General features: G+C 32.4%; 7 protein-coding genes and 1 long non-coding RNA gene across 18 annotated transcripts in view; 6 read left to right on the top strand and 2 right to left on the bottom strand.

Moving 5' to 3' along the window:
• Window positions 1-1,513: 1,513 nt before the first annotated feature.
• On the bottom strand, window positions 1,514-7,188 carry LOC108739600. Of its 8 annotated transcripts, none has more exons than XR_003231728.1 (9): window positions 6,126-6,602; window positions 5,732-5,958; window positions 5,391-5,671; window positions 5,184-5,332; window positions 4,843-4,981; window positions 4,650-4,773; window positions 4,298-4,535; window positions 1,900-2,065; window positions 1,514-1,602 (listed from the first exon to the last, which is right to left on the bottom strand). XR_003231728.1 is itself a non-coding variant. In XM_018473600.1 (9 exons), the coding sequence occupies exons 2-9, from the start codon at window positions 6,357-6,359 to the stop codon at window positions 3,712-3,714; spliced, it is 1,674 nt and encodes a 557-aa protein (XP_018329102.1). In that variant the 5' UTR covers window positions 6,360-6,414; window positions 7,076-7,188; the 3' UTR covers window positions 3,692-3,711. The 8 variants fall into 8 exon arrangements, 6 of the variants coding, with proteins under 6 accessions (XP_018329102.1, XP_018329095.1, XP_018329116.1 ...); XM_018473600.1 differs by lacking the exons at window positions 1,514-1,602; window positions 1,900-2,065 and adding exons at window positions 3,692-3,993; window positions 7,076-7,188 and having other exon boundaries at window positions 6,126-6,414; XM_018473593.1 differs by lacking the exons at window positions 1,514-1,602; window positions 1,900-2,065 and adding exons at window positions 3,692-3,993; window positions 6,672-6,852 and having other exon boundaries at window positions 6,126-6,414.
• Window positions 2,845-3,702, top strand: LOC108739648 (6-pyruvoyl tetrahydrobiopterin synthase). The gene is made up of 3 exons (XM_018473651.2): window positions 2,845-3,133; window positions 3,187-3,266; window positions 3,348-3,702. Exons 1-3 carry the CDS (start codon window positions 3,072-3,074, stop codon window positions 3,623-3,625), a joined length of 420 nt encoding a protein of 139 aa, XP_018329153.1. The 5' UTR covers window positions 2,845-3,071; the 3' UTR covers window positions 3,626-3,702.
• A 10-nt stretch (window positions 7,189-7,198) lies between the features above and the next one.
• Window positions 7,199-9,418, top strand: LOC108739642 (adenosine kinase). The gene is made up of 3 exons (XM_018473638.2): window positions 7,199-7,487; window positions 7,594-7,758; window positions 8,209-9,418. The coding sequence occupies exons 1-3, from the start codon at window positions 7,336-7,338 to the stop codon at window positions 8,942-8,944; spliced, it is 1,053 nt and encodes a 350-aa protein (XP_018329140.1). The 5' UTR covers window positions 7,199-7,335; the 3' UTR covers window positions 8,945-9,418.
• Window positions 9,419-10,238: 820 nt separating this feature from the next.
• LOC108739335 lies at window positions 10,239-10,636 on the top strand. Its single transcript, XR_001938133.1, has 2 exons — window positions 10,239-10,536; window positions 10,596-10,636. It is a non-coding gene; the product is annotated as an uncharacterized LOC108739335 (long non-coding RNA).
• A 413-nt stretch (window positions 10,637-11,049) lies between these two features.
• On the bottom strand, window positions 11,050-13,249 carry LOC108739312 (DNA methyltransferase 1-associated protein 1). 4 transcript variants are annotated; one of them, XM_018473165.1, is made up of 9 exons: window positions 13,176-13,249; window positions 12,849-13,088; window positions 12,634-12,797; window positions 12,354-12,572; window positions 12,100-12,195; window positions 11,849-12,046; window positions 11,543-11,696; window positions 11,336-11,490; window positions 11,050-11,272 (listed from the first exon to the last, which is right to left on the bottom strand). In XM_018473165.1, the coding sequence occupies exons 2-9, from the start codon at window positions 13,051-13,053 to the stop codon at window positions 11,147-11,149; spliced, it is 1,317 nt and encodes a 438-aa protein (XP_018328667.1). In that variant the 5' UTR covers window positions 13,054-13,088; window positions 13,176-13,249; the 3' UTR covers window positions 11,050-11,146. The 4 variants fall into 4 exon arrangements, with proteins under 4 accessions (XP_018328667.1, XP_018328681.1, XP_018328658.1 ...); XM_018473179.1 differs by having other exon boundaries at window positions 11,543-11,684; window positions 13,142-13,229; XM_018473156.1 differs by having other exon boundaries at window positions 13,142-13,229.
• A 71-nt stretch (window positions 13,250-13,320) lies between these two features.
• On the top strand, window positions 13,321-15,941 carry LOC108738022. The gene is made up of 3 exons (XM_018471233.1): window positions 13,321-13,751; window positions 13,805-15,332; window positions 15,411-15,941. Exons 1-3 carry the CDS (start codon window positions 13,483-13,485, stop codon window positions 15,939-15,941), a joined length of 2,328 nt encoding a protein of 775 aa, XP_018326735.1. The 5' UTR covers window positions 13,321-13,482.
• On the top strand, window positions 15,843-22,308 carry LOC108739303 (serine/threonine-protein kinase ATR). The gene is made up of 15 exons (XM_018473149.1): window positions 15,843-15,921; window positions 15,983-16,651; window positions 16,715-17,580; window positions 17,637-17,745; window positions 17,803-19,006; window positions 19,069-19,316; window positions 19,377-19,759; window positions 19,817-19,946; window positions 20,012-20,631; window positions 20,687-20,899; window positions 20,954-21,183; window positions 21,296-21,447; window positions 21,505-21,664; window positions 21,720-21,967; window positions 22,076-22,308. Exons 2-15 carry the CDS (start codon window positions 15,995-15,997, stop codon window positions 22,247-22,249), a joined length of 5,394 nt encoding a protein of 1,797 aa, XP_018328651.1. The 5' UTR covers window positions 15,843-15,921; window positions 15,983-15,994; the 3' UTR covers window positions 22,250-22,308.
• Window positions 22,309-23,496: 1,188 nt separating this feature from the next.
• The window catches only part of LOC108739507 (hillarin), a 42,586-nt gene continuing 39,037 nt past the window's right edge, over window positions 23,497-27,045 (top strand). Inside the window, exon 1 of the mRNA XM_025977580.1 lies at window positions 23,497-23,999. The gene's annotated coding sequence lies outside the window, so the exon portion shown is untranslated. The remainder of the gene's footprint in view (window positions 24,000-27,045) is intronic.

Below are 27,045 nucleotides of genomic sequence, written 5' to 3' on the forward strand. Positions count from 1 at the left end.
AATAATTTTCATGAAACAAAATATTTGCGGTGTGAGATAAAGCATGCAAGATAGAAGAACTATTTCAACTATGGGGTCATCTTTGTCTTCTCCAACGTCGACCTGAAACAGATACGGTGGTAACAGATTAATAACGAGTCATCAAAATTAATTATATCGAATATTCTCACCTTAATTGACTGTAGACCGTAACATTCCAAAGTTTGCATGTATGAAAAGCAACCCAAATCCAGGAGGAATTTCATAGCAGAAAATTTGTTGTTTCAGTGGAACTCCAATAAATCTCCAGTTGTTCTCACTCGTCGGTTGAAAATTAACCGCATAATGTTGCAAGGCGAAGATAAAATCAGCAAATCATGAATATAGTCCATGAAAGACCACACCCATGTAGACATCAGTTGTTTCAGTAGGACCAAACTGAATTGTAATTGTCCAGTTTGTTGGGCAATCTGCAGAAATTAACAAAAAACATATTAATTACACTAATAATTGAAGAAGGCATTAACACAACTAAAACTACGTAGCAAAAAGCAAGTAAAATATCTGAATTATAAAATGGTGACAACTGTCAATTTACATAAATGACAAATTATCATAGATGACATTAATTTAAGGTAAGGACTATAGATATTTAGTAAGGGCAAAACCACAGATGCACAACTTCTGCTGGAACAATAGATAATTGATAAAATACCATAGATCCACTTTAACCTCAACTTATGCTGTTGGCAAAAATTGTTAAGAAATACCTTAATAGAAGATTAATAGAGCAATTTAAATTATGTCATGCATTCTCACCTTAATAGACTGCAGCCAAATCCATGAAGGCTACCACGGCAGACAAATCCGTTGATTCAGTGGTTTCCAAATTAATTTCCAGTTGCTTCTCTCTCACAGGCTCGAAATTAACTGTATTGTAGGAAGACATCAAAAGCACTGGTGGTTTCAGTAGCACCAAAAGTACTTGGGAACTCCATCTCATTTATTGGGCAATCTATAGAGATGGACAAGAAAATGTAATTAATTACTAGTAAGGCAAATTAGTAAGTCAGTTATATTTTAATGTGCTGGTGTGGTGGTACAGTAAGGAAACTAACTTTCGCACTGAAGGAAAGGTGAATTTCACATTAATTCTGCTGTTCTGTTTCTGTCATTTCTGAAAAGACATTTAAAAGTTGTCTACTGAAAGTATGTTACAAATATCTAAGAAATTGAAGTTTCTGAGAACTCATTTACAATTTTTAATTGATAAGTGTTACATACCGGTTCATTGTCATAAATCGTTCCTTTAGCAACACCAAGGGGAAGAAACAGTAATTAGACTTCGCTTTTTCATATTTCGATTCCTTCTCATTTGTCTTCGTTTTCATCTATTATGCTTGTTGAAACAATATAATAATATAATATTCATATTGGAGGGATTTGTTAATGTTATTGATAATGATTATTACCATCGTTAACATCCTGTGCTTTCAGAATTTTCCGCCCAGTTCGTTAGAAGCATCGTTTGAAAAAAAAAAAAAGTCACTGCCACAACTACATCTGTAAATGAGTAATTTGTCCGTCTAATCCAAGGTTGTTATCTTATCTCCCAGGTCAAACCTACATTGTAGAAAAATAAGAAGAGCCATTAAAATTCAATGTATCAAATAACAATTTCAGTAGAAATAAAGATTTTTAAAGACAGGATATTTTTGAGTAATACTTTTTATCTATATGTATATTCAAATATATACATGATTCCTTGGAGACGTGGTTACGTTAATATGAAAAATCTACAATCATCACCTCAATCAATATTCAAAATTTAGAAAATCTAGCAAAACAATAATTATTCAACTTCAAATAACATATCCTCATATTTAAATAAAAATAAAATAATGAATTAAGACTAAATACCTTCAGGTGTCCTTTCCGAGTATGAACTTACGAACAGCAAACATGGCAATGGCTACTCTTCAAAAATCTGCAGTAGAAGATATCCCACGCCAGGGCGGAAGTGTTCCGTAGAGACATGATACAGAAGTTGATTTCTGTGATTGTCCTTTAGTTCATCAATTTTCCACTAGTAGTCATAAATTATTCATTTTGTTATTCGTCATGGAAATCATCTTGTAGTAGTAGTTTCAGATATTTAAAACAACTAAAGTCCTCGATTATATGATTATGAAACAATAATTCGAATTTTTAAAGTGAAAAACACAAAACAATTCAATTTATATTTTCAAAGCAATAGCCAGGAGCCGGAAGTAGTGCCAATTGTACAACTATAGGTATCCTATAAGCATGAACTATAATAATGTCAAAGTCATAGATAAGACATACCTATAAAGTTAGTGGATCAGTCATAGATAATAGATCAGTCAATGCAAAGTCCATCAAAACTAAATCAAAACGATGGAAAGATTTATCTTTTTTGAAGAGAATGAAATGGTGCACTTTAATTTTTGAAATAAGAAGTAATTTTATAACTATGCTCTATTTGTCGAAAATTTGTAATCTTCTTATGACAATTTACTGCATTTTTTGTGATTTAGCTGTTTCAAATAAAAGCAATTTCTACGGATTTCAAAACGTATGACGCTTATACAACCCAACATACATCAATGCACCATAATATATTCCTATATGTAAAAACTATTACGAAAATAGCTATATAGAAGCATATTTTATGAGAACAATAATTTTCATGAAACAAAATATTTGCGGTGTGATTTGCATGAAATTACCAACCTGGCAACTCCCAAGTTAGAAGATAAAATTCCAGATAACTGGGCTAAATGATCAAGGAATTGTGAGACAGATGGCGGTATTTTTAAATAAAGATCGATGCATATTTTTCATATTTTCGTATTTTTTCTCTTCAAGAATACACAAAAGTACAATTAAACCAGTTTTAATCTTTTCTTATAGAAAAAAAATCACTTTTTACGTAATATATGAAGTAAAAGAATAAATGTAGTAGACAAAATGAATTAGGTTAATATCAATTCAGGTCAAAATAAATAGTGATAAGTAACTAGCAGACAGCTTCATTTTATTAAAAAAAATATCATTAAAAAGTGAATAAAATGCCTCCTAAAGCTTATCAAACAAGAAAAATGTCCTTCTCTGCTTGCCATCGGTTACACAGGTCATTAAATAACTAAAATTTTGATAACACTTCTTAAAATTGAAATATTTTAGTATTTCTTTGACTGATGAAGAGAATATAAAGTTGTATGGGAAATGTAATCATAAAAATGGTCATGGTCATAACTATACTGGTACATAAATTATACAAGAGTTTTGTTCCAATTCAACTGCACATTCTATCAATTTGTAATGAAATCTTCTGTTGTTTACAGTTGAGGTAACTTTATATGGAGCTATCAACCCTGATACAGGTATGATTCTTAACATGACTGTCTTAAAGAAATACATGGAAATAGCTATCATGGAACCGTTAGATCATAGGAACATTGATAAGGATGTAGAGTACTTTAAAACTAAACCAAGCACAACTGAAAATGTTGCCATTTTTATTTGGGATCATCTTAAGGAGATTATGGATTGTCCTGAACTCTTACATGAAGTGAAAATACATGAAACTGAAAACAATATTGTGGCATATAGAGGAGACTAAGAAGAATACCTTAGTCTTTTATTTTTTTTACTTTTGTACATTAAACTAACTGCAGAATAAATTATGCATTTATTTTAGGGCATTTATTAGCATTTATTAATAAGTAATTCTTCATCATCATCATCACTTATTACTGTAAGTTCTTCCACAGACTTACAGTGATTTAATAAATCTATGCTTACAAGTTTCTCAGATAAAAATATTTCTTTTACATTTTTAAAAACGACACTTTCATTATTTAAATATGGAACAAACTTATCATAAAAACTTTGATAATCTTCTTTCATAATTTGTTTAATAATAGGATCAACCCTTTTTATGCGATACGTATTTTCGAACATTTGCAAGACGTTTAGTTTTTCGTTGTTCTAAAATCGAATTTTCTAATAAATATTTATAGAGATTAACATATTTATTAGAGTATCAGTCAATTACAATATTTTTAGCTTTATTAGTTACTCCTTACTGCCTTGTCTACAGACAACTATAAATTTGATATCAAAATCTTAAGAAAGGTTTATAGTTGAGATTTATTATTCCCTTTACCATTACTAATTTTTGTATATAAGGGGCTTTTCAAATTTATCATTCAAAAGATGTAAAACTATATATATATAAGCATCTACGAGTTTTCTAAGGTAAATAAAAAATAAACTTATTAATATCACTTACCAAAACTATGCTGGGATATTTTTTCAACTGTTTCAAACGACTTTTGCAGATATTTTTGTATTCCAACATTAGAGCGTTACATTTTGGTGGAGCCCTAATTGCTCTATTTATGTGAATTTCAAGAAACGCTTCTGATTCTAACGAAACGACGTTGTGTAAACAATCGACGAAAAACTTAAATATTGTTTGATTCTCGGCAGTTATGAAGGTTGTGTTCACTCCAAAAGTATTAGAAAACCTTGATGAACAGAAATAAATTAAACTAAAAAATCTACTTTGAGTAGTACGGCTATTATTACTAAATGCAAAATTGATCATTTAATAAGAAGTTTGAAAACGCTTTGATTCTTACCATATGTCATACTTCAAGTCCATTTGTTTTTCTAGCGTTGCTTGTCTTATAAGAAGTATAGCAGTTTTAAAATCAGAAATCTTTCCGCCTTTGAACATACTCAGCAAATTATCATGTACGGTTTCTAAAATGAAAATAATAACAGCGTTTTAAAACAATTTTTAAAAGGTATCTAGTGTTAATAAATAATTACTTTGTAACTGCTTTTGACTTGCTTTTGAATGTTTAGCACATGCAGCTATTACAGTAAGAAGATACTTCCAATTTATGTTATTGTCGCACTTTTTAAAAATTTCCATAACATCGTTAAAATCACAATAATCTGAAAAAACCTGAAAAAAGCTAATGGTAAAATAGTAGTATAAATAAATATTATTGAGTACGTGATTAAGAAATGGTACATAGTAGTATCAAATTTGTATACCTAATTACAAGATAAACTAAAATATTTTATTTTATTTTTTACACCAATTAGTTGGGAACAATTATTGTGATTAAATATTATGTAATTTGATAAATTTAATTTTTAGAAACCTCTTTCAGGACATTTTCCAATTTCTCTGGTGTATTTTCCATAGTCCAAAGGCATTGAAATAAAAAGGCACTATTCATATCAAATTCACCATTTTCAAAAGTAACCAGTTTTTGAAGTATACTTATACAAAAACGTTTCTTAAAATTATCTAAAAGAAGATCAAAATTAAGATAGAAAAAAAATACAAAACAATTCAAAGAACCTACATGGTAAGAGCAATGAACCAGTTATTAGAGGAAGAAAATTATTAAATTCTTGGTTTTTTTCTTTTAATATGGAAATAAAATACTTCTCAATAAAGTCATTCAAAATATTGCTACAAAAAGACGACCACAATTTACTTTTGTGAAGACGGCAGATACCAGTTCTAGGAGAATAACAACTTGAAAGAAGTTCCACAAGTATGCCCTCCAGAATTTCTTTATTTTCATTTATTGCAGCAATTTTTATTAATTTATCTATTAAATCCAGTGGCTGATAAGCATCCCTTAAATTAATCTTCTTTATTATAATAAGGAAATGAAAATATTGGGATAAATACACTTACCAGTATTGCTCAAGATAAATAATATGTTCTTTATGTAGCCACCATATGAAAATAAGTGAAATATTTGCGTCACAATTGGAGAAGAATGTTTTGGCAAAATTGATATGATTAAATTTATTTGATGTTTTTAGTCTCTTGATTATTTGAGTAACGAAGTCCAAATTTATTATTTCCTCCTCTGTTAACATCTGTAGGTCCAAATTATTTTTAAAGAAGGACTGGAATATCTTGAAAGGAGATATTTAATTGAATACAATTAAAAAATTAGACATGTTTGACTACAAAAGTTGAGACTTCCGCAAAGTTTAATTATAAAGTAATACTGTTTCTCTCAACATTGAAAGTATATTGCCATCACTATCACGTATATTACAAATAATTATCACTGACTTACAAAAAACACTACAGGTGACCCATCTATAACACTCTTGTTATTTATTATTTCTTCAATTAATGTGACTATATCTGTTTTATTAAACTTTGTTAGTAAAAGAACTAAACTATTGATATTAATATCGTTTGGGTATGATATAACAGCAGAATTGTTATAAAGATTCTGAGTAAAGCCATAGTTATAATTAACTCCATCCTCAATTTCATTATCTCCGAAAAGGTCGTCGAAACTCATTGCAATAAGAATATTATTAATCGATTGTCTGTTTAAGTTAAACACGTAAAAATACCTTAAATTAAGAAAAAAACAGTTATTAGCTGATGAAGTATGCCAGTACCAATATTTGAAAAATGATAGGTTAGAAATTGGAAAAATAAACAAACTGTCAAATTAAAGAACATCGAACCGCCAACATCATGTAGCCTATAAAAATAATTTAAATCTATACATAAAAGATATTTTTAATTCCGTTTGACTAATAATTAAAATGATCGCCACTTATTAAAATCAAGATTAGGAAGAAAAACGAAAAATTCGGAAACGAACCTAAAACGGCTAAAAATCAATAAAACTTTTAAAATTTGCGGGAAATTCAATTATGTAACTGATGAAATGACCTTTCTGTAGTGTTTTTTCGTAGTGTATTTAGGTCATTTTAAGCCATTTCCAGCAAAAAAAGTTATATTTTCGAAAAAGCCGCGATTCGGAAATTTTACCGTGTATAAATATAAAACTAAATAACAAAATATGTATACTATCTCAAAAATGAATATAAAAACATTAATTATATAACAACTATAATAATAATATTCTTGCATTTAACACAAAGATAATTTCGTATTATTTTGCGATGTAATTTGTTTAAAACAAAAGAGTTATGTTTAGCAATAATAAATGAGATAACTTTTGGCAACAACGTAAATATAAACAATACGAAGTACTATACACACAAATAATTATCAGATAATTATGCTGATATCGTTCTTGGCAGATACCGCTAGGAGTACAGCTTACGGCGGAGTCGAAGGCAAAACTGCTAATAATTCTACATAGTAGTATCTAGCTAGGTAAGGGTAAGGTAATACCTTATTATCAATATAACCTACCTGCGGTTGATAATAATCGAAATTTAATCAACCATAGCAGTGTAATCTTACATAATTAACTGTGTGCTTAAACATATGTAAATACTATAAATTGCCTTTTTATTATGGTTAAAATTGGTGGTTTCGGCAACCCTTTGCTCGATATATCTGTTAAATTAAACACTAACGATTTACTGAATAAGTACAACTTGCTGGAAGATGAACAATCCGAATTTGATAGTCAGAAGATGAAATCACTACTTAATGACATAAAAAAGTAATATACATATGTATCCTGCGTTTTATTTGCTAATTTTTGTTTTAATTAATCGGTATAATCAAATTATAAATGTTCGTGTATAGTAAGTTTCTTTGTTATTTAGGTATGACGTCACGTACAGTCCCGGCGGTAGCGCTCAAAACACTCTGAGATTGTTGCAATGGCTTATGAACAGCGAAAGTTCTACATTTATGTTTGGAGGAATTGGAAAAGATGAACAGGGGAAAAATTTAAAAAATCTGGTAGAAATTTCAGGTGTTAAAACGAAGTAAGTAATATTTCTGACGTCGAAACAACCCCTATATGTGTGGTATTGGAAGTAGGTAGCAAAGTATTCAGTAAAAAGTTACTAACTATATGTATAGCAGCTGCGGGCTACCCGGACGGGGCCAAAAAGGAGGAGCTCAATCCCCCTCAACTGCAAAAGTATAGGGGCATAGTCCCCTCCCCTCAATTTTTAATGTAAGAAATATTAATGAGAAAAAAAATTGAAAAGTACTATTAACTAGCAGAGTCCGTTTGTGAGTCATTCCCCTTTATTTTCATTAATTTTCGAGCATGTTAGAAGTAAAATGTTTTTTGCGATATGCGAAAAATATGAAAAAAAAAAGATGGCTCTGCTGTTTTTCTTTCTCTTTAGCAATAATACTCAGTAGGCTACTTCCGATAATATACACATATTCCCCTGATTTATCATCTAACCGAAATAATTTTTTAGTTATTCGCTGTTTGAAGGTAAACCGACAGGTACTTCGGTGGTATTAATTAAAGGCAGTAATCGCTCTTTGGTGGCGTATATAGGAGCTGCTGAGAGTGTAAGAATAAAAGATCTTAAAATAAATGAAACTGAAAGTATACTGGAGACTATGGACGCTATTTATATGGAAGCGTTTTTCGTTACGAAAAGGAACGATGTTGCCAAATACGTGCAAGAATTTTGCGAAGAAAAAAATAAAATTTTCGCATTCAGCTTAAGTGCGCCGTATATTATTCGAGAGAATGCGGAAGTAATCATTCATTTGGCTAGAACTTGTGACATACTGTTTGGAAATAAAAGAGAATTCGCCGCGTTAAAAGACGTAATGAAATTTGAGGGAACGTTCCAAGATCTGACGCGTCATCTTCTTAAAACTTACAACAAAAAAGCTAAAAACAAATACGGAAAAATCGTGGTAGCGACAAATGGTAGCAAATGGGTCGTATGTGGTCATAGTAATGATGTTTTGGAAAAAGCTTTCGTTCCGAAAATAGATGATACAAAAATAATAGATACCAATGGGGCTGGAGACGCATTTTCTGCCGGATTTCTCGCGGGAATTTTCACCAACAAGGAACCACGGGAAAGCATGAAAATTGGCTTTTGGACCGCTGCTCAAATTATTCAAAACGTTGGATGTTCATTACCGCAATTTCCCATTACATTGGACGATATTTTAAACACTGAAACTACATAATTAATTGTTTATTAAGATTAGCAGTCAAAGCCCTTTAATTTTAATAGAAGTATATTCATATTCTTCCTTTTAGCTTTACAACTTGTTGTATTCTAATTTTCAATATATTTGTACATAAGCAGTCCCCAAATCAAAGAACTCGTTCATATTAAAAAAACTTCCTACTGCTAAAAGTGTCTTTTAGTTTTAATTCTTGAATTTAAATGAGATAATAATTTCTTTGTATTTTTATTCGCGTAATACTTTTTTAACGTCAAGAAATTTCTCTGCTATAGACAACGGATGTTGTTTTTCCATTTTTCTAACAGGAGTATTTTTCCTGAATGAATACAGTGAATGCTAATCTTAATAATAAATATGTTATTTTTTAAACTACATAATTTTGATAGATACGTAAAAGAATTATTGTATTTCACATTCTTTTGTACTAATTAGTACTCTGGGACATAAATATATACACACACACTATATATATATATATTTAANGAGCAACGTATATTAGCGCTCGAAGTATCGGGAAAACTGGCAGATGCCGCAGCTTGTTACGAAAAAATACGACCTCCACTTAAGCCTCAACATTTACGGGGCCTTGTACAATGTTACCTCGATCTGGACAACGTAAACACGGCTCTCAACTTTGTTGAAGGTGCTTTAATCAGCCAGCCGGAATGTAGCAATGTACTGATGGAGATGCAAGCAGAACCACTGTGGAGACTTGGACACTTTGATCGACTTGACGACCTCTTACAAAAACCGCAAATTAAGAAAAACAACAATTGTTGGGGTATACGTATTGGGGATGCACTTTTCAATTTACGAAGTGGTAAGATATGTATAAAATGATTACTAATTACAGTTAAATATTTAAAACTTCTACTATCGTAGGTAATGCTGTAAAATTTAGAAAAGTGATAGACGACCTAAGGATGACTCAGATAGAAAACTTGGGTGCTGCCAGTCTTGAAGAAGGTGCCTACTCTCACGGTTACAATTATATTGCTCATTTACACGTTTTAAACGAATTAGAGCAACTTGAAAGATTAATCAAGGACTTGCTACTTCGACATAACGACACAAATGCGTTAAAAAATATTATTGAAAGAATCTCAGTTGAATGGAAACTTAGAATGAAGGTAAGAGGCATTTTTTTTAATCAATACATTACATAAAACGTCTACTTTTATTATTTGAAGATTGTTCAAGAATCTTTGAGGATTCGTGAACCAATTTTATGCATCCGAAGGGTTGCATTGGAGCAAGTGAAGCACATTGTAGCGAAAAAGGCTCCAACTAATCTACATGAGCAATTTTTTTAAAAAGCCTGTTTCACTTTTACATACAATATGTAAATATTAAGAACTAAAAGTTAATACTGGGTGCAGTTATTTGTTTTGGTGTAAGGCAAATTCACTGTTACTTGGCAATCACCTCTGCAAAAATTTTACTTTAAAGATGGAATAATTCAATTTCATAAAAACAACTTGCTTCCTGAATTATTTGCATATTAGTTATTGTTTTAATCTTTTACAGTTATTGTTACTGAGAAGACTAGCATTTTATTGAGATATTTGCACTACCATTGGGACAAAAAGGTATTAATTTTTTTTTTGGTTCATAATTCTACTATAGAACATATTTCCATATTTTTCAGAATAATGTGCAGAAAAAGAGAGACCATTCATCTACAGACAATTGTGAGGAACAAAATTCTTGTCGAAAACGCTTGAGAACAGATTGAAAAATCATTTAATAAGTTTATTTATTGATACTTTGTTTATGTATTTAATAAAATCACCATTTAATCTTATTTTTTACAGGTGTAAGCTGTATTTGTATGTTTATGTTCATTATAACTTTAATCATCGATGTGTATAACTATTTGAGTTGAATAAAATGAAATGTAATACTTAATAATTAATAATAATTGTTTTTTTGTAAATTTAAGTTTAATTTTGCCTCTTTTTACTGAACAGAAAATGGTAATATGAAGTTACTGGAAAACTTTAAAGATAACTTATTATTTAGAGCAAAAAGGACACATCCAATGTTATGAATAAAATGGGCAAATAAAATATTGGTGACTTGTAGGTACTCAAATCAAAAAATCACGACAATAATTAAATGTATTACCTACAATTTACAATTACTTAAAATAAAATTAAAAAATGCTCACATATGAAATAATGAAAGACATATCCCCTTTCATGTCATGGATCCTGCTGGTGTGCCGGGTGAGCCTACGACATCAATGATTTCTCCTGTACCTCCAGCCTTGTTCCCATCGTTATCCGTATTTCCAGATAGCAGTTGCGGAGGAATCGTTAAAGTCTTATGATAATATTAATTAATCAAAAATGACAATTTTATAACCATTTTTGGAAAAATACTTACTTTTCCTGGATTCAATGCTTCAAATTGGTGCCTCAAGGATTGCAATTCGAATTCGCAAGTACCTAATGCAGTTTTTAGTTCCATTAGTAAGACCATATCACTCCTGAGTTCATTGAAATGTTGGCACATTTCTTCTGTTGGTGTTGGATTTAACTCTGCAATCATTTTTTTAATAAGGAGTATCATAAATGCATAAGATTCTTTTACCTAAATTCATTTCTTGCAACATCTGTTCAATTCCTTTTGATTTCTTTTGACCTATGTTTGCGGGCAGTTTCATACGCTGAGATCTTAGTGAAGCACCGCTGTTTTTGTAGTCCGGAAATTTTATTCCTGCAGTTTCGACGGCCTGTAAAATATGCTGTTAGAAAAAAAGTTAATAATGCACCTAAATGCCCTTTCAGTCCTGAAAAGAAATTGAAATAAACATAAAGAATGATTCATATTTGTAAATAAATGTTCAAGTTCTCAAAAATGAATCACCCTGTATGTATGTATCGTTTTAAATTATACCGTTGTATCTACTCGTGAAGGTCTTGAAGGGTTGGGTAGTTTTTTCTTCTGAAGTTTTTTCTCTGTTTTTCGAGGAGTTTCCCCTTGACTGTCAGCTTGACTGATAAGTTTTTGAAGATCTTGAGTTTTTCTTTCCCTCTCCTTTTTCCTAGCTTCGATCTTTTTAAGTTCATTTATTAAAAATTGTTCTTCTTCCATCTGTAATTAACTAGCATATACAGACTATCAAAAAAATAAATAAATGTGCATACTTGCTCAGCTGTTCTTTCATACAATCGTTTCAACTGTTCTTTTCTTCTCCTTTCATGGTCTGCATCATAATGGTAGATCTTCTTTTCGCCATTCAGCTAACATAAATAAGTATAAATTGTATTAAAAGTTTTTATTTATATGATACTAAAACTAATTATGGATGTGTTGCAACAAAACATGTAAATAAATTAATAAAAGAAGATACTGAGGAAAAAGTATTTATTAAACCTCTTGATGAAACAGTATCCTTTACCTTTGCAATAATACCACAAATTTTGTAATATCTTTCTTTTAGGTCTTCAACAGTTCTCTTAGGAAACTTTTCAGTATCATATCGGTCCACCATCACAATAAACCTCAAATCAAATCTTCTAGCTAAATCCATTAAATGGTCTGTTTCTTCTTTTGTCCAACCTTCTGTTTGTAAATGTTGCTGATAAATAGAATCTGTGTAGGAAGGTATATCAATTTTCTAAAATAATGTAAAACAGAATTGCTAAATCATTATCTTATTTGAAAGCTGCACTTCTTACTTTATTAAATTTTGCAAAAGGATATTCCTTTGGTTCATCTGATGGTCTACGCCAATGATGAAATACTGCGCCATCAGTTCTGGCAGGATTAGTAAATGGCATCCATTCCCATTTGCGAGGTTTACGCATTCCAAGTTTTACCTTTGTTTGCTTGTATCCATTACCTAAGAGGTTTGGTTAAAAAATTGGTAACACATAAAAATAAAAGTACTTACTTGTATCTGAAGGAAATATAGGAGGTGCATCCTTATTATCATTGTAGAGAAGAGCAAAAACTTCTCTGTGCATCCCTTCAGGTCTTTTAGAAATTTTGGTAGAATTAAAAGGCCTCTTTTTCTGTTTCTCACTTATGAAAGATTCTCTGGTAATCTCTGGAGCTGGTGGTTGCTCCAGCTCCATAATATCCCTTACATCTGCCATTATATTTGTATCAATTAACTTCCTCGCAACTGAAACTAAAATATCTTTAGTTAAATATGCATAATTATTAACTACACATTAAAATAACCATTTTATATTTGTGTTTATACAAAAACACTAACCTCACTTTGAGCATTTGATTCGTTAATTCAATTGTTAAAAAATATATAGTGAAGCAGTACAGACACACTAACAAGATTTTTAATCACTAGTGTTTGCTAGTTACTTTCATTTTTATTTTGTATCTACACCCGCCAATGTCAAATTTTAAAATATATAACCATAACATAACCTTATAGAACAGAAGGTGCTTTTCACAAGTTTTTAATAATGTTGGTTTAAAATAAAATTATAAAAATTACGAAGAATGGACTACTAATGTGGTGGTTGAATTTTACAACTAGAAGGATACATTAGAACATTCATAAAATGGACATGGAAGCAATAATACCTGCCTTTTCAATGTGGAAAGCCCTTAATGAAACAATACCTGCTTTATTAAATTTAGAGTACTGTGAAAGTAATTATAAGAAGCTGGAAAGTATTGTTATGTCTAAGGAGTTCTTAAATTTATTTGTTTTTAACCATGACAGTAACTTAACGATCCATGAGAATAAAAGCATAATAACAAAGTATAAAGCCTTTACAATGTGGCTTCTTGGAAGATTTGTTCATATATTGAGTTGTGATAAAACTATGTATATAATATTCATTTAGTTCAATTATCAGATGATGCATATATTCTTTTCAGGACCCACAATTTAATAGTAGAAGCACAACTGAAAATTTTACAGCATTTATCAGTTACTGAGAGAAGTGTATGTCAAGAAATTGGTGCTATTTATGTAGAAATGTTGTGTCAGTTAAACAATTTTCATAAAAATAATGAACAGAATACTACCGATGAATTATTGTTAGACTTGTTTAACATTGAAAATAATGATAGTATAATAACTCAGTTGGATTTAAGTTCAGTACAGATAGTAATAAAAAGTATTGAATCCTGTACCATGATGCAGCAAAATATTTTAAAAATTGTGTCCTGGTATACCATGGAAAGATTGGAGCATTCTGTGTTTAACAACATATTCTATAAAGCTTTGAGTTCTCAATTGTATGTTTTGACAAATTGCAATTTTACATTGAAAATAACTGTTTTAAAATCGTTTGTACAATTAGTACGTTTCTATACAACTGATAATGTAGACAACAAATTTATAAAATATATGAATGAGTTTACAGCATGCATGGAACAAATAGTTTATAAAGTTTATGTCAAAAGTACTGCTGTTAATTCTGAACAGCAAAAAATCTTTGAAGAATTACTGTTACAATTTATAAATAATACCAAAAACGTCGCATGTAACTTAAATAAAAACAAAATACTGGAATTTATTACTAAAGAAATAATTAAGGGTAATCCCTTAAAATTATCGAAACATTTGAAATTAGAAGGTGTAAAAAATTTTGCAAGAATAAGTAATGTTGATCTTATTGATGAATGTATTAACAGTGTTCTAAACAAACGCGAATTTAGTTTACTGTGTATCATAGAAAACTATATTGTTAATTATTTAAGACAATATATCAAAGAACATGATAAAATAAAAATAATTAAACTTTCTAATATTCAAAATCCTGTTTTTGATAAAATAAAAGATTACATATTTAATTTCGAATGTAAATGTGATAGGTGCAACGTAGAAGATATGCTACTATTTTTGGATCAAATTACAAATATCACGGAAAAAATTAAGTTCAAATTACTATCAGAGAAAGCTAACAGAGATATACTTTTTTATTTCTTTGAAGAGGAAGAACTTTTGAATTTTTTCTTTAATTTGTCTAGTTCACATGTCGAAAATTGTAACAGTAATAGTATTGATAGAGAATTATTTTTTCGCGTTTTGATAAGAAGTCTTACTTTTTATCCTGTATCAAATGTAGATGTCATATTCCATGCAGTTGCATACCCGTTCTTAAAATCGCGCAAAGAAACTTCATACACATTAAAAAATTATACCCAAGATGGAAAATATAACACTAAACAAATAAAAATATCTCTCGAATTTATGTCTACTTTTGGACTGTCCCGAGAAAGTGTTGTTGTATATTTATTCTTCTTTCTTAAAACTTTGAATAACGTTACAATTCAATGTTTTCATGGGGAGAGAAAATGTGAAAATAACAATTGTCTCAGGAATAAAAACATGGAAGAAGTTTATTACAGTGTCTGTGTGTCAGCAGTAAAGAGCAAAAATAAGGACATTATCCTGCAGGTAAAAAAATTATAGATGCTTAATGAGTATTATATAGGGTGTTGAAATAATATCGCATGCATCCCTTTCTTGTTACAGATAATAAAACATCTAAAATATATTTTCGTTATGTTTAATAATGTTGACAGAACATGGATGGACGTTTATGTGCCTATTTTGGGTATAACTCAAGAAGATGTAGTTTTTCAAGTTTTAAACGAGATCGATAATATATTGGCATTATTTTATGATAATTTATTGGTCTACTATTTTGATGAAAATGATATGAATATGAACATTTATTCACAGGAAAATAATAATGCCAAGTTCAAAATATGTATTTCTTATTTAGAAAATAACGAAACGATAAGAAGAACACGAAAAACGATTATCAATACAGATTTTATTCAATCAGTGATTCAAAAAATACAAAATATACTGATCTCCACGAAAAATCCCGAATTGAAATTGATGATTGTACAAAAATTATCTTCCCTAATAAACTTTCCGGGAATGCCTGGCCATTATCTACAAATATTCAAAGTTTTTATTTGCGATCCGGATAAAGAAGTTAGAAAAGCATTAGCGAAAGAACTTTATTTCGTGTTAAGTAATATGGTAGTGTTTTAAGGCTTATAGCGATATAGTTTATTAATCGTCGTCTATTTTAGATACAAAAAGAAATGGAAGAATCATTCATAGACAATTTATTTAAAATACTGAAAAGTGCAGTGAAAAAGTCTCTCCAAACTTCTGATGCTGACCTACAGCAATCTACTTTACAGACACTCGAATCGGCAACCGTTTTAATTCAAAGAGAGGCAGTTTTACATGTTGTTTTAATTCTCTTATTTTTTATTATGGTACCAACGTCAAAATTTCAGCTGGATGCTATTCATGTTTTTATCGAAATAGCTAAAAAGGAGAATATTTCAACAAACGCTCTGTATTCATGTTATAAAAGAGAAATTTGTGAAAAAATTGTTCAGATCAGCGCCATAAATTATGAGTTGATCGGCTGGCAATTTTCGACCTCGTTAGAAAAATTATCCCTTACATTAGGATTTTTCGGTTCTAACGATTTCCTTATTCAGGAATGTCGTTATTTGGTCCCTTATATAGTCCCACTGCTCGTAAAAATGCCGAATGTTAAAGTACTTTTAAACGAAATTGCTACAGCTAACAATGTTGGTGTTCCTGATCTTCTAGCATCAAAATATGGAAATATCTTTTTGAACATATTTTTAAATGAACCCAGAGATATATGCAAACAGTGTCTTAATCTTATCGAAAAATTAACTGGAACCAGTGGAAGTTTGTTAAGGAAAAGGAACTTTCAGGTAATTCATTTTCATACAATATAAATTATAGTTAGTCATACATCTACATATTTGCAATTTTAGGTCATTTTAAACGAACTACTTTTACACTTTAACGCAAAAAAAGATTCTGTATTAACAGTTTTAAAGCTATTGGCTGAAGAAGAGTCCAGTAGCCAAAAAATCGATATAAAAACGCTGCCAGATTATTTACAGCCACGTCTACTGGGAGTTCTAGCCTATTTCGATATCAAGCTTATTTCTAAAAATTCCTCTAAAGATAAAGTACTGTTAAGTCTCGCAACGCTTCTTAAATTCATGGGACCAAAGCATGTAACTCCTGTTAGGTTTAAAATAATAGCAATGCTAAGAACCGCGCTGAACCTGAACCATGGTAAATTTCCAGAAATCAACTGCAAAATTTGGGAAGTATTTGTAAAAAGTTGTGAGATTGACGCCCTAGGGCCTCAAATTGCTCTAGTATTCATCTCCTTGTTACCGCTACATACTCATTTTCCCAAAAAGACCGAAGAAATATTCAAATACTTAATAATTGAAAATGAAAACGTTGTAAAAGATTTCATTCCGGACCTGTTTTTTGTCTTGGAGAATAACGTGTCTGATGAAATATGCTTCGTTATTAGAAAGCATTTACAACAGCTCGAAAACGATTCCTTTAAGGAACATCTGAAGTGGTTCCTGAAATATCTTAATCACGAAAGCACCGATATAAAAGTGCACGCTTTGAAATACTTGAAAAGACTTCTGGAGAAAAACAGAGAGGAACTGGACAGGATGATTTTGGGCTATAATGGAATCGATGCTGTTATCGTAGAATTCCTTGATATTTTAGTTATAGGTTGTAAGGATACAGATGAAGATTTGAAGATGGGTTGTGGTCTATGTATTGGCGAACTAGGAGCAATCGAACCCAGCCATTTACCTAGAATGTGAGATTATACTTACCTGAAAAGGGGATTAAAAAACGTTGATGTCTTTTTTGTAGATGTGCACAAAAATCTCAAACCTTTACTTTCTCAATTACCGAAGATTCTTTTATTGTTGACGCATTAAATGAATTAATTAGAGCCTTACAGGCAGAGAAAAATACTCAGGTAAAAATTCCTGTGTGTTTGTTTTTCTATTTTGTAACTAGATAATTATAATTACAGAATATGGACAGGTTTGCGCTCGCTGTTCAAGAAATCCTAAAGATGTTCGGCATTTCTCCGGAACCGAACAGTACTAGACACAGGCTGTGGAATCAATTCCCTGAAAGTCAGCGTGAGTTGATGTTACCTTTGTTGTCGTCACGTTATACAATGGCTCAAACATTCCAAGTTCCCGAAATTTCTCCCATATTCGGTTCCAGCCTTGTTACATCTTTCCAGTCTTGGATTCACAACTGGACGTGCGTGCTAATTTCTGCCGTTAAACCCGATAAACGATCACTACTTGAAGTCTGCCTCCCAAGTCTAAAGCAAGATAATAGAACCCTGATGCTTTTTTTACCCTACATCCTGCTCCATGCACTTCTCGAAGGTGACAAACGATTTCACCAGAAAGTTTACGAAGAACTTATGGTACTGCTTAATTCGTACAATAACAAACGAACTTTAGACGTGGAAGTATTAGATGTTAGGCCCTTGAGGAATGCGTACTCAATGCCTAAACCTCAGTCAGTGACTAGCGAGGAAGAAACGCAACATCAATGTGTAAAGGTGGTTTTCGTCCTGTTCGATTTTTTGGATAGATGGTTACGCGAATGGGAATGGTCAAAGGGTTTAGCAGGTCGCGAACATGAAAACTACAGATGCCTAATGACCTTTGTATCCCGTTTTTGTAAGCTCCAGATTTCTCGATGTAACTACGAATGTAGAGAATACGCCAGAGCTCTTCTTTATATTGAGGAATACATTGTGGATGACCCAGATCGTTTGGCTGGAGAGTTGGGTTTCTTGGCCGAACTTTACGCTAAATTGGATGAACCAGATGGTGTTGCCGGTGTTATGGCACTACAAACTTCGGAGCCAAGTATCGAGCAACGTATATTAGCGCTCGAAGTATCGGGAAAACTGGCAGATGCCGCAGCTTGTTACGAAAAAATACGACCTCCACTTAAGCCTCAACATTTACGGGGCCTTGTACAATGTTACCTCGATCTGGACAACGTAAACACGGCTCTCAACTTTGTTGAAGGTGCTTTAATCAGCCAGCCGGAATGTAGCAATGTACTGATGGAGATGCAAGCAGAACCACTGTGGAGACTTGGACACTTTGATCGACTTGACGACCTCTTACAAAAACCGCAAATTAAGAAAAACAACAATTGTTGGGGTATACGTATTGGGGATGCACTTTTCAATTTACGAAGTGGTAAGATATGTATAAAATGATTACTAATTACAGTCAAATATTTAAAACTTCTACTATCGTAGGTAATGCTGTAAAATTTAGAAAAGTGATAGACGACCTAAGGATGACTCAGATAGAAAACTTGGGTGCTGCCAGTCTTGAAGAAGGTGCCTACTCTCACGGTTACAATTATATTGCTCATTTACACGTTTTAAACGAATTAGAGCAACTTGAAAGATTAATCAAGGACTTGCTACTTCGACATAACGACACAAATGCGTTAAAAAATATTATTGAAAGAATCTCAGTTGAATGGAAACTTAGAATGAAGGTAAGAGGCATTTTTTTTTTTTTAATCAATACATACAACGTCTACTTTTATTATTTGAAGATTGTTCAAGAATCTTTGAGGATTCGTGAACCAATTTTATGCATCCGAAGGGTTGCATTGGAGCAAGTGAAGCACATTGTAGCGAAAAAGGCTCCAACTGCTTGCCAGTTTTTGGACTCATTACTTGGAGAACTTTGGCTATTCAGCGCCAAAGCAGCTAGAGCATCGGGGGCGCACCAACAAGCTTACACGTACACACTAAAAGCTGAAGATTATGATCCACCAAAGCTCTTTATCGAAAAAGCTAAACTACATTGGCTACGAGAAGAACACGAATTGGCTTTAACTACACTCAGAAGGGGAGTTGAAGAAATCGGTCAAAAAGGTTGTTTTAGGGAAATGGAAAATTCTGGAGGAAGTGGTCATTTAACCCTTGAACAAAAGTAATTCAAGTACACATCATTAAATTAAATATATCACTCTAATTTTATTTATTTAAGAAAACTGTGCGCTAAAGCAAAACTACTTATTGCAACGTATAATGATTTGTTATCCAATGTGGACCAGGAAGTAAACAAGCAGCACTACAAAGAAGCTATCGATGTATATTTAGAGTGGGAGAAAAGTTTGGTAAATACTAAATTTGGTTTGTTTAATGACTACTTACTATTAGTCGTTCTGTTTTGTCGTTTTAGGTACATTTGGCGCAGTATTACGACAAAATATATCAGTCGATGAAGGAGAGCGATTTAAACACGAACGGCGGAGACATCCAAATACTGATGATTAATTATTTTGGAAAATCTTTACAATATGGTAACGAATATGTTTATCAGTCTATGCCACGACTTTTAAGCATTTGGTTCGATTATGGAAGCAAGACTTTTAATACGCAAGATAATTTCAGAGATAAGAGAAAAGAAAATCTACTGAAAATGACTAAATTGATCGACACTTATTTGGAACGACTTCCCGCTTACATATTTTTAACAGCATTCTCGCAAATAGTTTCCAGGATTTGTCATCCACAGAGAGAGGTTTATTTTGAAGTAAAAGAAATCATATTAAAATTGCTGCTACATTATCCTCAACAATGTTTATGGATGATAATTTCCGTTATCAAGTCCAGTTATTCCATGAGGTCGAAACGTTGCAACGAAATACTGAACGACAGTCGCCTAAGAACGCCAAGTTTATCGCGACTTATAAACGATTTTACGAAATTGGCAGAAAAACTTATTGATTTGTGTAATAAAGAAATCCCCGAAGACGTTAACACAACAACCGTTAGTCAACTGGTCAGAGCCCTCCCACGGTACCATATTTGTTTAAAATAAACTTTATGTTACTCTAAAACATTTATCTTTCAGATTAATAGTGAGAGAAGACTTCAGCGAAATAATGATACCCACTCAAAAACACCGGAAGTTGATACTACCAAACCCAGATTTCAAATGCAGTACTCAACACAACCCTTTTCCGAACTACTATGTTCACATCACGGGTATAGAGGACGAAGTCACTGTTTTAGGAAGTTTACAACGACCGAGAAAGATAACATTTAAGGGCTCCGACGGCAAAAGGTTCAATTTTTGTTTTATGGTGCAAATATAATCTTAAATTATTTGTCTTTATAGGTACGTTCAAATGCTTAAACCGAAGGACGATCTTCGCAAAGATTTCCGTCTGATGGAATTTAACGACATAGTTAATCAACTGTTATCACGTGACGCAGACTCAAGACAGCGACGTTTAAACATACGACTGTATTCAGTTGCCCCCCTGAACGAAGAGTGCGGTCTTATCGAATGGATCCCCGATTTGGTGGGGTTGCGACCGGTATTGATGAAAATATATAAACAGAAAGGTATACAAATATTGCACACACACTGCTTTTCGTCGCCTTTTTGATTACAATACATTTGTTTCGTGTTGAATTTTTAAACATTTGTATAAAATTAGTTATTTTATCCCTTTAGGAACCGCCATGAAAGCAAGGGAGCTGAAACAAGTTTACTGTCACCAAAGGGATCCACTTGTAAAAAAGAAAGAGGTTTTTCTCAAGGTGCTTCTGCCCAACCATCCCCCAGTATTGGGCGAATGGTTCAGAAAAACCTTTCCAGATGCTCAGGTACAAAATATAACATTTATTATTTCATAAATTTCTAACCATGTGTATTACTTGAAGAGTTGGTTAACCGCGAGGACAGCTTACATTCGAACAACGGCCGTAATGTCCATGGTAGGATACATAGTGGGATTGGGTGATAGACACGGTGAAAATATCCTTCTGGATTCCACTTGTGGTGACGCAGTCCATGTCGATTTTAATTGTCTTTTCAATAAAGGTATTTACACCATTTTTCGTCTCAATTTTGTGATTGATTTTAAGGTCTCATTTAGGCGAGTCTTTGGAATGGCCTGAACGCGTGCCTTTCCGTTTGACTCATAATATGATTTCGGCAATGGGACCATTGGGTGTTGAGGGCATGTTCCGAAGGTCGTGCGCATGTACGCTGCGTGTTTTACGCTCTAATATTAACACCCTGATGTCGATAGTGACTCCGTTTGTGTACGATCCTCTCGTTTCTTGGCCAAAGACTATAACAGCAAATGCTGTCACACACAATTCAGAAAGGACCAACGAACAGGTAAGAACAACCAAATTATAACAGGAACAGGAGGATATATTTGGATTTAACTATTGATTATATTTGATAGGAATTGTTTGTTAATGTGAAGGTGTAAACTCTTTTCAGGCTAGAGATCATATTAAAAATATGGAATTAAGATTACAAGGAGCCGTTAAAACCAAATCTCGTTCGACTTCGATGTTGTTTTCCGTGGAAGGACAAACGAACATTTTAATATCAGAAGCAATGAATGTTGACAATTTGTGCCAAATGTTTATCGGTTGGGGCGCATATTTGTGATTCTAGTTTAAACAGTGTATTTGTATTTTGTTCTATATTTGTTATAATTGAATTTAATATTTTTCCTATACATTATTAGATACTGTTTCTCATTCTTATATTAAAAATAAATTATTTTTCATAACCGTTTTCGTTTCGCTGACTTTTTTGAAGTAATACCAATTCAAAAGGTACGTGACATGCTTTTTTTGGTAATGCAGAATAAACATTTAATAATAAGCTACCTGTACATGCGACCTACAAAAACACTAGTTTTTCCTGAAAAAAAGTATATTACGCACCAAGGAAACGAATGTACAGTATTTCCTCCAGGGGGTGAATACATTAATCCCCGGGAGGGAGCGCCTTATATTCCCCCAAAGCTCGTATACAATAATTTAATTTATCCCTGCTTCGAAAATAGGATTTTTCCCGATTTCAGGGACGAGAAAGTATAACATAATCTCCATTTACTATTTACGAAAATGAGTAGAAACCCACGAATCAGAAAAAACGAATTGTGTGCTGGGACACACAGTCGAAGTGAAACAACAACGGAAAGTGGAAAAACGAATGGCAACGGACAAGTGGAAAAACGAATCGCAACAAAATTTTTACTTCAAGTTTTACGGGCAGGTTTTCAAATTGGACAAGTACATTAACAATCTGCCCGTAAAAATTTTGTTGCGGTTCGTTTTTCCATTTGTCTGATGAAGTTTCACTAGTACTATGTGTCCCAGCACACATTTTATTTTCACAGGTTTACTGCAAATTATGATTTGGCTTTTACACAGACAGCAAATAGAGGCAATGATGCCCAGCCACGTGGAGAGCAGAGGCATGAAAGGAACAGCTGAACACAGCACACGCCGCCGGGACTCTAGCGGGCTCCCCGCTCTCCGCGCGGCTCTAATACACCCGTTACCCTCTCTCCGCCGCCGCTAGCCTTTTTCTCAGCACGCGATATACTGTCTAACCCCTCCACGCGGCTGTAACGCTTTTTCGTGACAGAAAAAATCGTAATACTCCACGTCTATATAGAAGTTTCATTTCAAAAATTATACTTTCGGGGCAAGGGTATGGTAAAATCATATACGAGCTTTGGGAAGGAGTTATCGCACCAGAGTTTGGTGCCCTCGCCCTCTGGTCGGGTGATAATTCACACCCTTGGCGCGTAATATACTATTTCTTAAGTATCGTAAGTCGGTAGGTGCGTGCAGTGATGTGATGTTCGTGCAACTATTTTTTAATGCGTCCTGGTATACCGCTTCAGCTTTCCTTATGTATCGACGCCAGGTAAGTACGTCCAAGAGCACTCGCGGGCAGATTAGCAATGCAGGTTGAGGTACAGGTACATGTAGTAAGGTGTACCAATGCACACACGCACACGTAGATACGCTAATACTACCAACAAGGAATTCCATTTGCCAGTGTCAGTCTAGAAACGATCGCGGACATTTGCGCAAGTCCCGCTTATAAAGTGAAGACCATTGCAGGCAAACATACTTAATGTTTACAGACATACGTACGTGTTTTTAGTGCGAATATTTGTGATTGTGCACTTCTGAAAATTTTCTGTTTTCGCCAAAGGAAATTATGAAGTGACAAGACTCTATTGTTTTTCCCGACCGCTTGTTTATAACGCGTTCGTTGATTAAAAATCCGGCTCGTAATTTAAGTACATTTATGATTTCCAAATTCGATTTTTTCTAAATAAATAAACTTTTGTTATGTGTACGGTGCAGGAGTGTGGAATGCGAAAATAACACAAGTAAGTAAATTAGAATACATGTACATATATAATGTATACAGATAATTATTCGCATTATTATTACTGTCGTCGGTAATTCTTAATGATACTAAGGTCAACTGTGTATTACTTATATGTATGTATGTTATTTACCGATATTTATGTGCATTTTGTATTTTTAATATCTGTTTATTAAATGTACGTGTAGGTAAAGCAGGCACTAAAACGTTCGAGTGATTACGAATGAAAGTTATAAATAAAAATTACCGCTGGCTCTGTTAAAGAGGAGAGACTTCAACGATAGGTAAAGAAGTGAACCTCCTTTTGGGCATATTTGCAGAAACGTCGGACACGTGTTTTATGTACTTACATATGTATCGAACATACCGTAACGTCAGACAACTTTTATTCAGTTTTGTTGTTTAAATGTTGCTCGATGAGTGTACCTGATTTATAGCTTTTTATGTTGAATAATTTAGAACGACGAATGAAATTCTACCACACAATAATAGTTATATTCATTATCATAATAAATGGCCTCCTGGAACACATCTAAATAAACGGATTTTTTTATTACTGGGAAGTAATTTCCAAAGATAATAGCCAGAAAGCCCGAAAACTAAAACGTAGCGCACATTAAATACCGGCCGTGAAGGCCTACACAAACTTTTGCTTTCATTTAATTGATACCCCAAGTCAAAGGATTTGTGCAGAAAAAATAACTCTCCATTTTAAGGCACCCCTTTGTTTATAAGCCTCGCCTTTTTCTTAACGTAAAAGTTATTCATGAAGAATAGTCTAAAAATATTACTGCGGAAGTTGCATTAATCCACTTGTGAAAAAAGGTATTATTTACGTACTTCACACCACGTCTATAATTAGATTAATTAACATTAGCTTTTCACTCCTAACCATTTCAATTATCTACTTATTATATGTATTGTTAGGTATAACAATTGAAACACATAAATGGAAAACTTGTGGTGTTAAACGGATAACAAGGAGAAAAAGGTAATCACTACCATAATTTTTCTTCCTAGTTTCTGTAGCTCGTAATTAAAATTACATAGATACTATTTTCAAAATGGACAAACAGACAACTGAAAGTAAAAAACGGTCAGGTAGACACAGTGATCCTATAAGGGTTTCGTTTTTCATTCTAACGTACGAAACCCTAACCCGAGAACCAATTTTACATTTTATTTGAAAAAAAAACATGTCCCATACATTCAAACTGCAAATGTAAATTTTATACGCACAATATTGTTTTTTTGAAAGATTTCCTACGTTATATTCAGACCATAGACTTCTTATTAATTTTCCTGTAATCTATAAATAAAGAACTATTTTCTGTACATTTTTCAAAATATTAAGTTCAGTAGTTTCGGAGATAAGGGAGAAGGGTATGGTCAGTTTTCATATATTTTTATAAATAACTTTAAAACTAATTATTTTAAATATTTATTTGAAGTTCTTACTACAACCCCTTTGATTTGATATGTCACACGGTACAGATTGCAAACTTTTTTTTTAAATTTTCTATTGGTCTCCCCAAAAATGACCCCCATGTTCAAAATTAATTTATTTACGTTATGCGTCCGTGTTTGGGTCACAGAAATTCATATGCGAACTAAATTTCAACTTAATCGGTCCAGTAGATTCGAAGCAAATTGACCGTGACAGACGGACAGACAGACACACGAGTGATCCTATAGGGGTTCCGTTTTTCAAGGTAAATTGTTTTTGACAGAGACGTATCGCAAGTACGACGAATACGCGAGTTATGCATTGCCTTTCACTACTAATTAATTAATTAATGTTCGCTAATTGGAAGAGTGGCTGGGTACGCACCCCTAAGTTTCTACCCTAAGCCAATTTTTGTATTTGCACATCCTTAACTATTTGTGAATATTAATCTAATCTGGGTCTTCCTCTACCTCTCTTTACTCCTGTTTATGTTTCTAATGACTAGCCCTTTATGTATCTAAAGTTTTCCTTTTTCTTATTGATTCTACCCTTTTTATTTACTCTATCATCAACGTCCGTCTATAACAGCACATCAAACACTTTTAACTTTTTCTCTCTTCCGCAGCGCTCACCGTCCACGTAAAGAACCATAATAATATTAATGTAGATATTATGAATTGACCATTGAACTAGTCAAGTGGGAAGGCTCACACTTTATTTTTCGTTAAATAAAAATAAGTGAATACCTTGTTTTATTGAAATAGTGATGACGCCACAGCGATTGAAAAAGAGACTTATAAGTAGATTTAAATTAAGTAAGCAAGTTCGTTTCTTAACGCATCGTTGAAATCTCCAAAATTATGGCCCAATAAAAACAAGAAATTGACCTCAGTTTGTTATTGTAGTAGAGAGGTAATTTTCATTTTTAGAGTTTTCCGTGACCCAACCGTTTTTACACCAATACTAACACCCACATTGTCATAAAATTTATTTATTAAAACATGCAACTCGCTTCTAGCAAGCACTTATTGTTAGAAGACAACAAACAGCATAAAAATTTCTTTTCTTCAATCGAGTAAAACCAATTATAAAATACGAATGTTAAAAAATTTTGTTACTACAACCGACATAAAATAACTGAAACACGTAGCAAGAAATAATAACAGAAATACGTTCGTTTAAAAATATTGTTATTATATTCCATTTGTGGAGAGCCAATAGGGAATTACACAGAAAAAAGTTTTGCAAACAGTACCGTCTGACATATAAAATGAAAGGGCTTGCTGTAATGGTTTTAAATATACATTTTTTTATAATTTTAAAATAAATAGTTTTAAAGTTATTTAAAGATATAGATGAAAATTGGCTATCCCCCCCTTTTATCTCCGAAAGTACTGAATCTAAAGTTTTGAAAAAAAATACAGAAAATAGTTCTTTACTTATAGATTACAGGAAAATTAATAAGAAGTCGATAGTCTGAACATAACGTGGTAAATTTTTCGAAAAAACAATATGGATGATGAAGGTATGGGTAAACATGTTCTTTTTCAACTACAATGTTGTTAGTTTTCAGGTTAGAGTTCCGTGCGTCCGAATGAAA

The sequence above is a fragment of the Agrilus planipennis genome, unplaced genomic scaffold, assembly GCF_000699045.2.
Source record: "Agrilus planipennis isolate EAB-ADULT unplaced genomic scaffold, Apla_2.0 scaffold25, whole genome shotgun sequence".
In the NCBI taxonomy this organism is placed as follows: Eukaryota; Metazoa; Arthropoda; class Insecta; order Coleoptera; family Buprestidae; genus Agrilus; species Agrilus planipennis.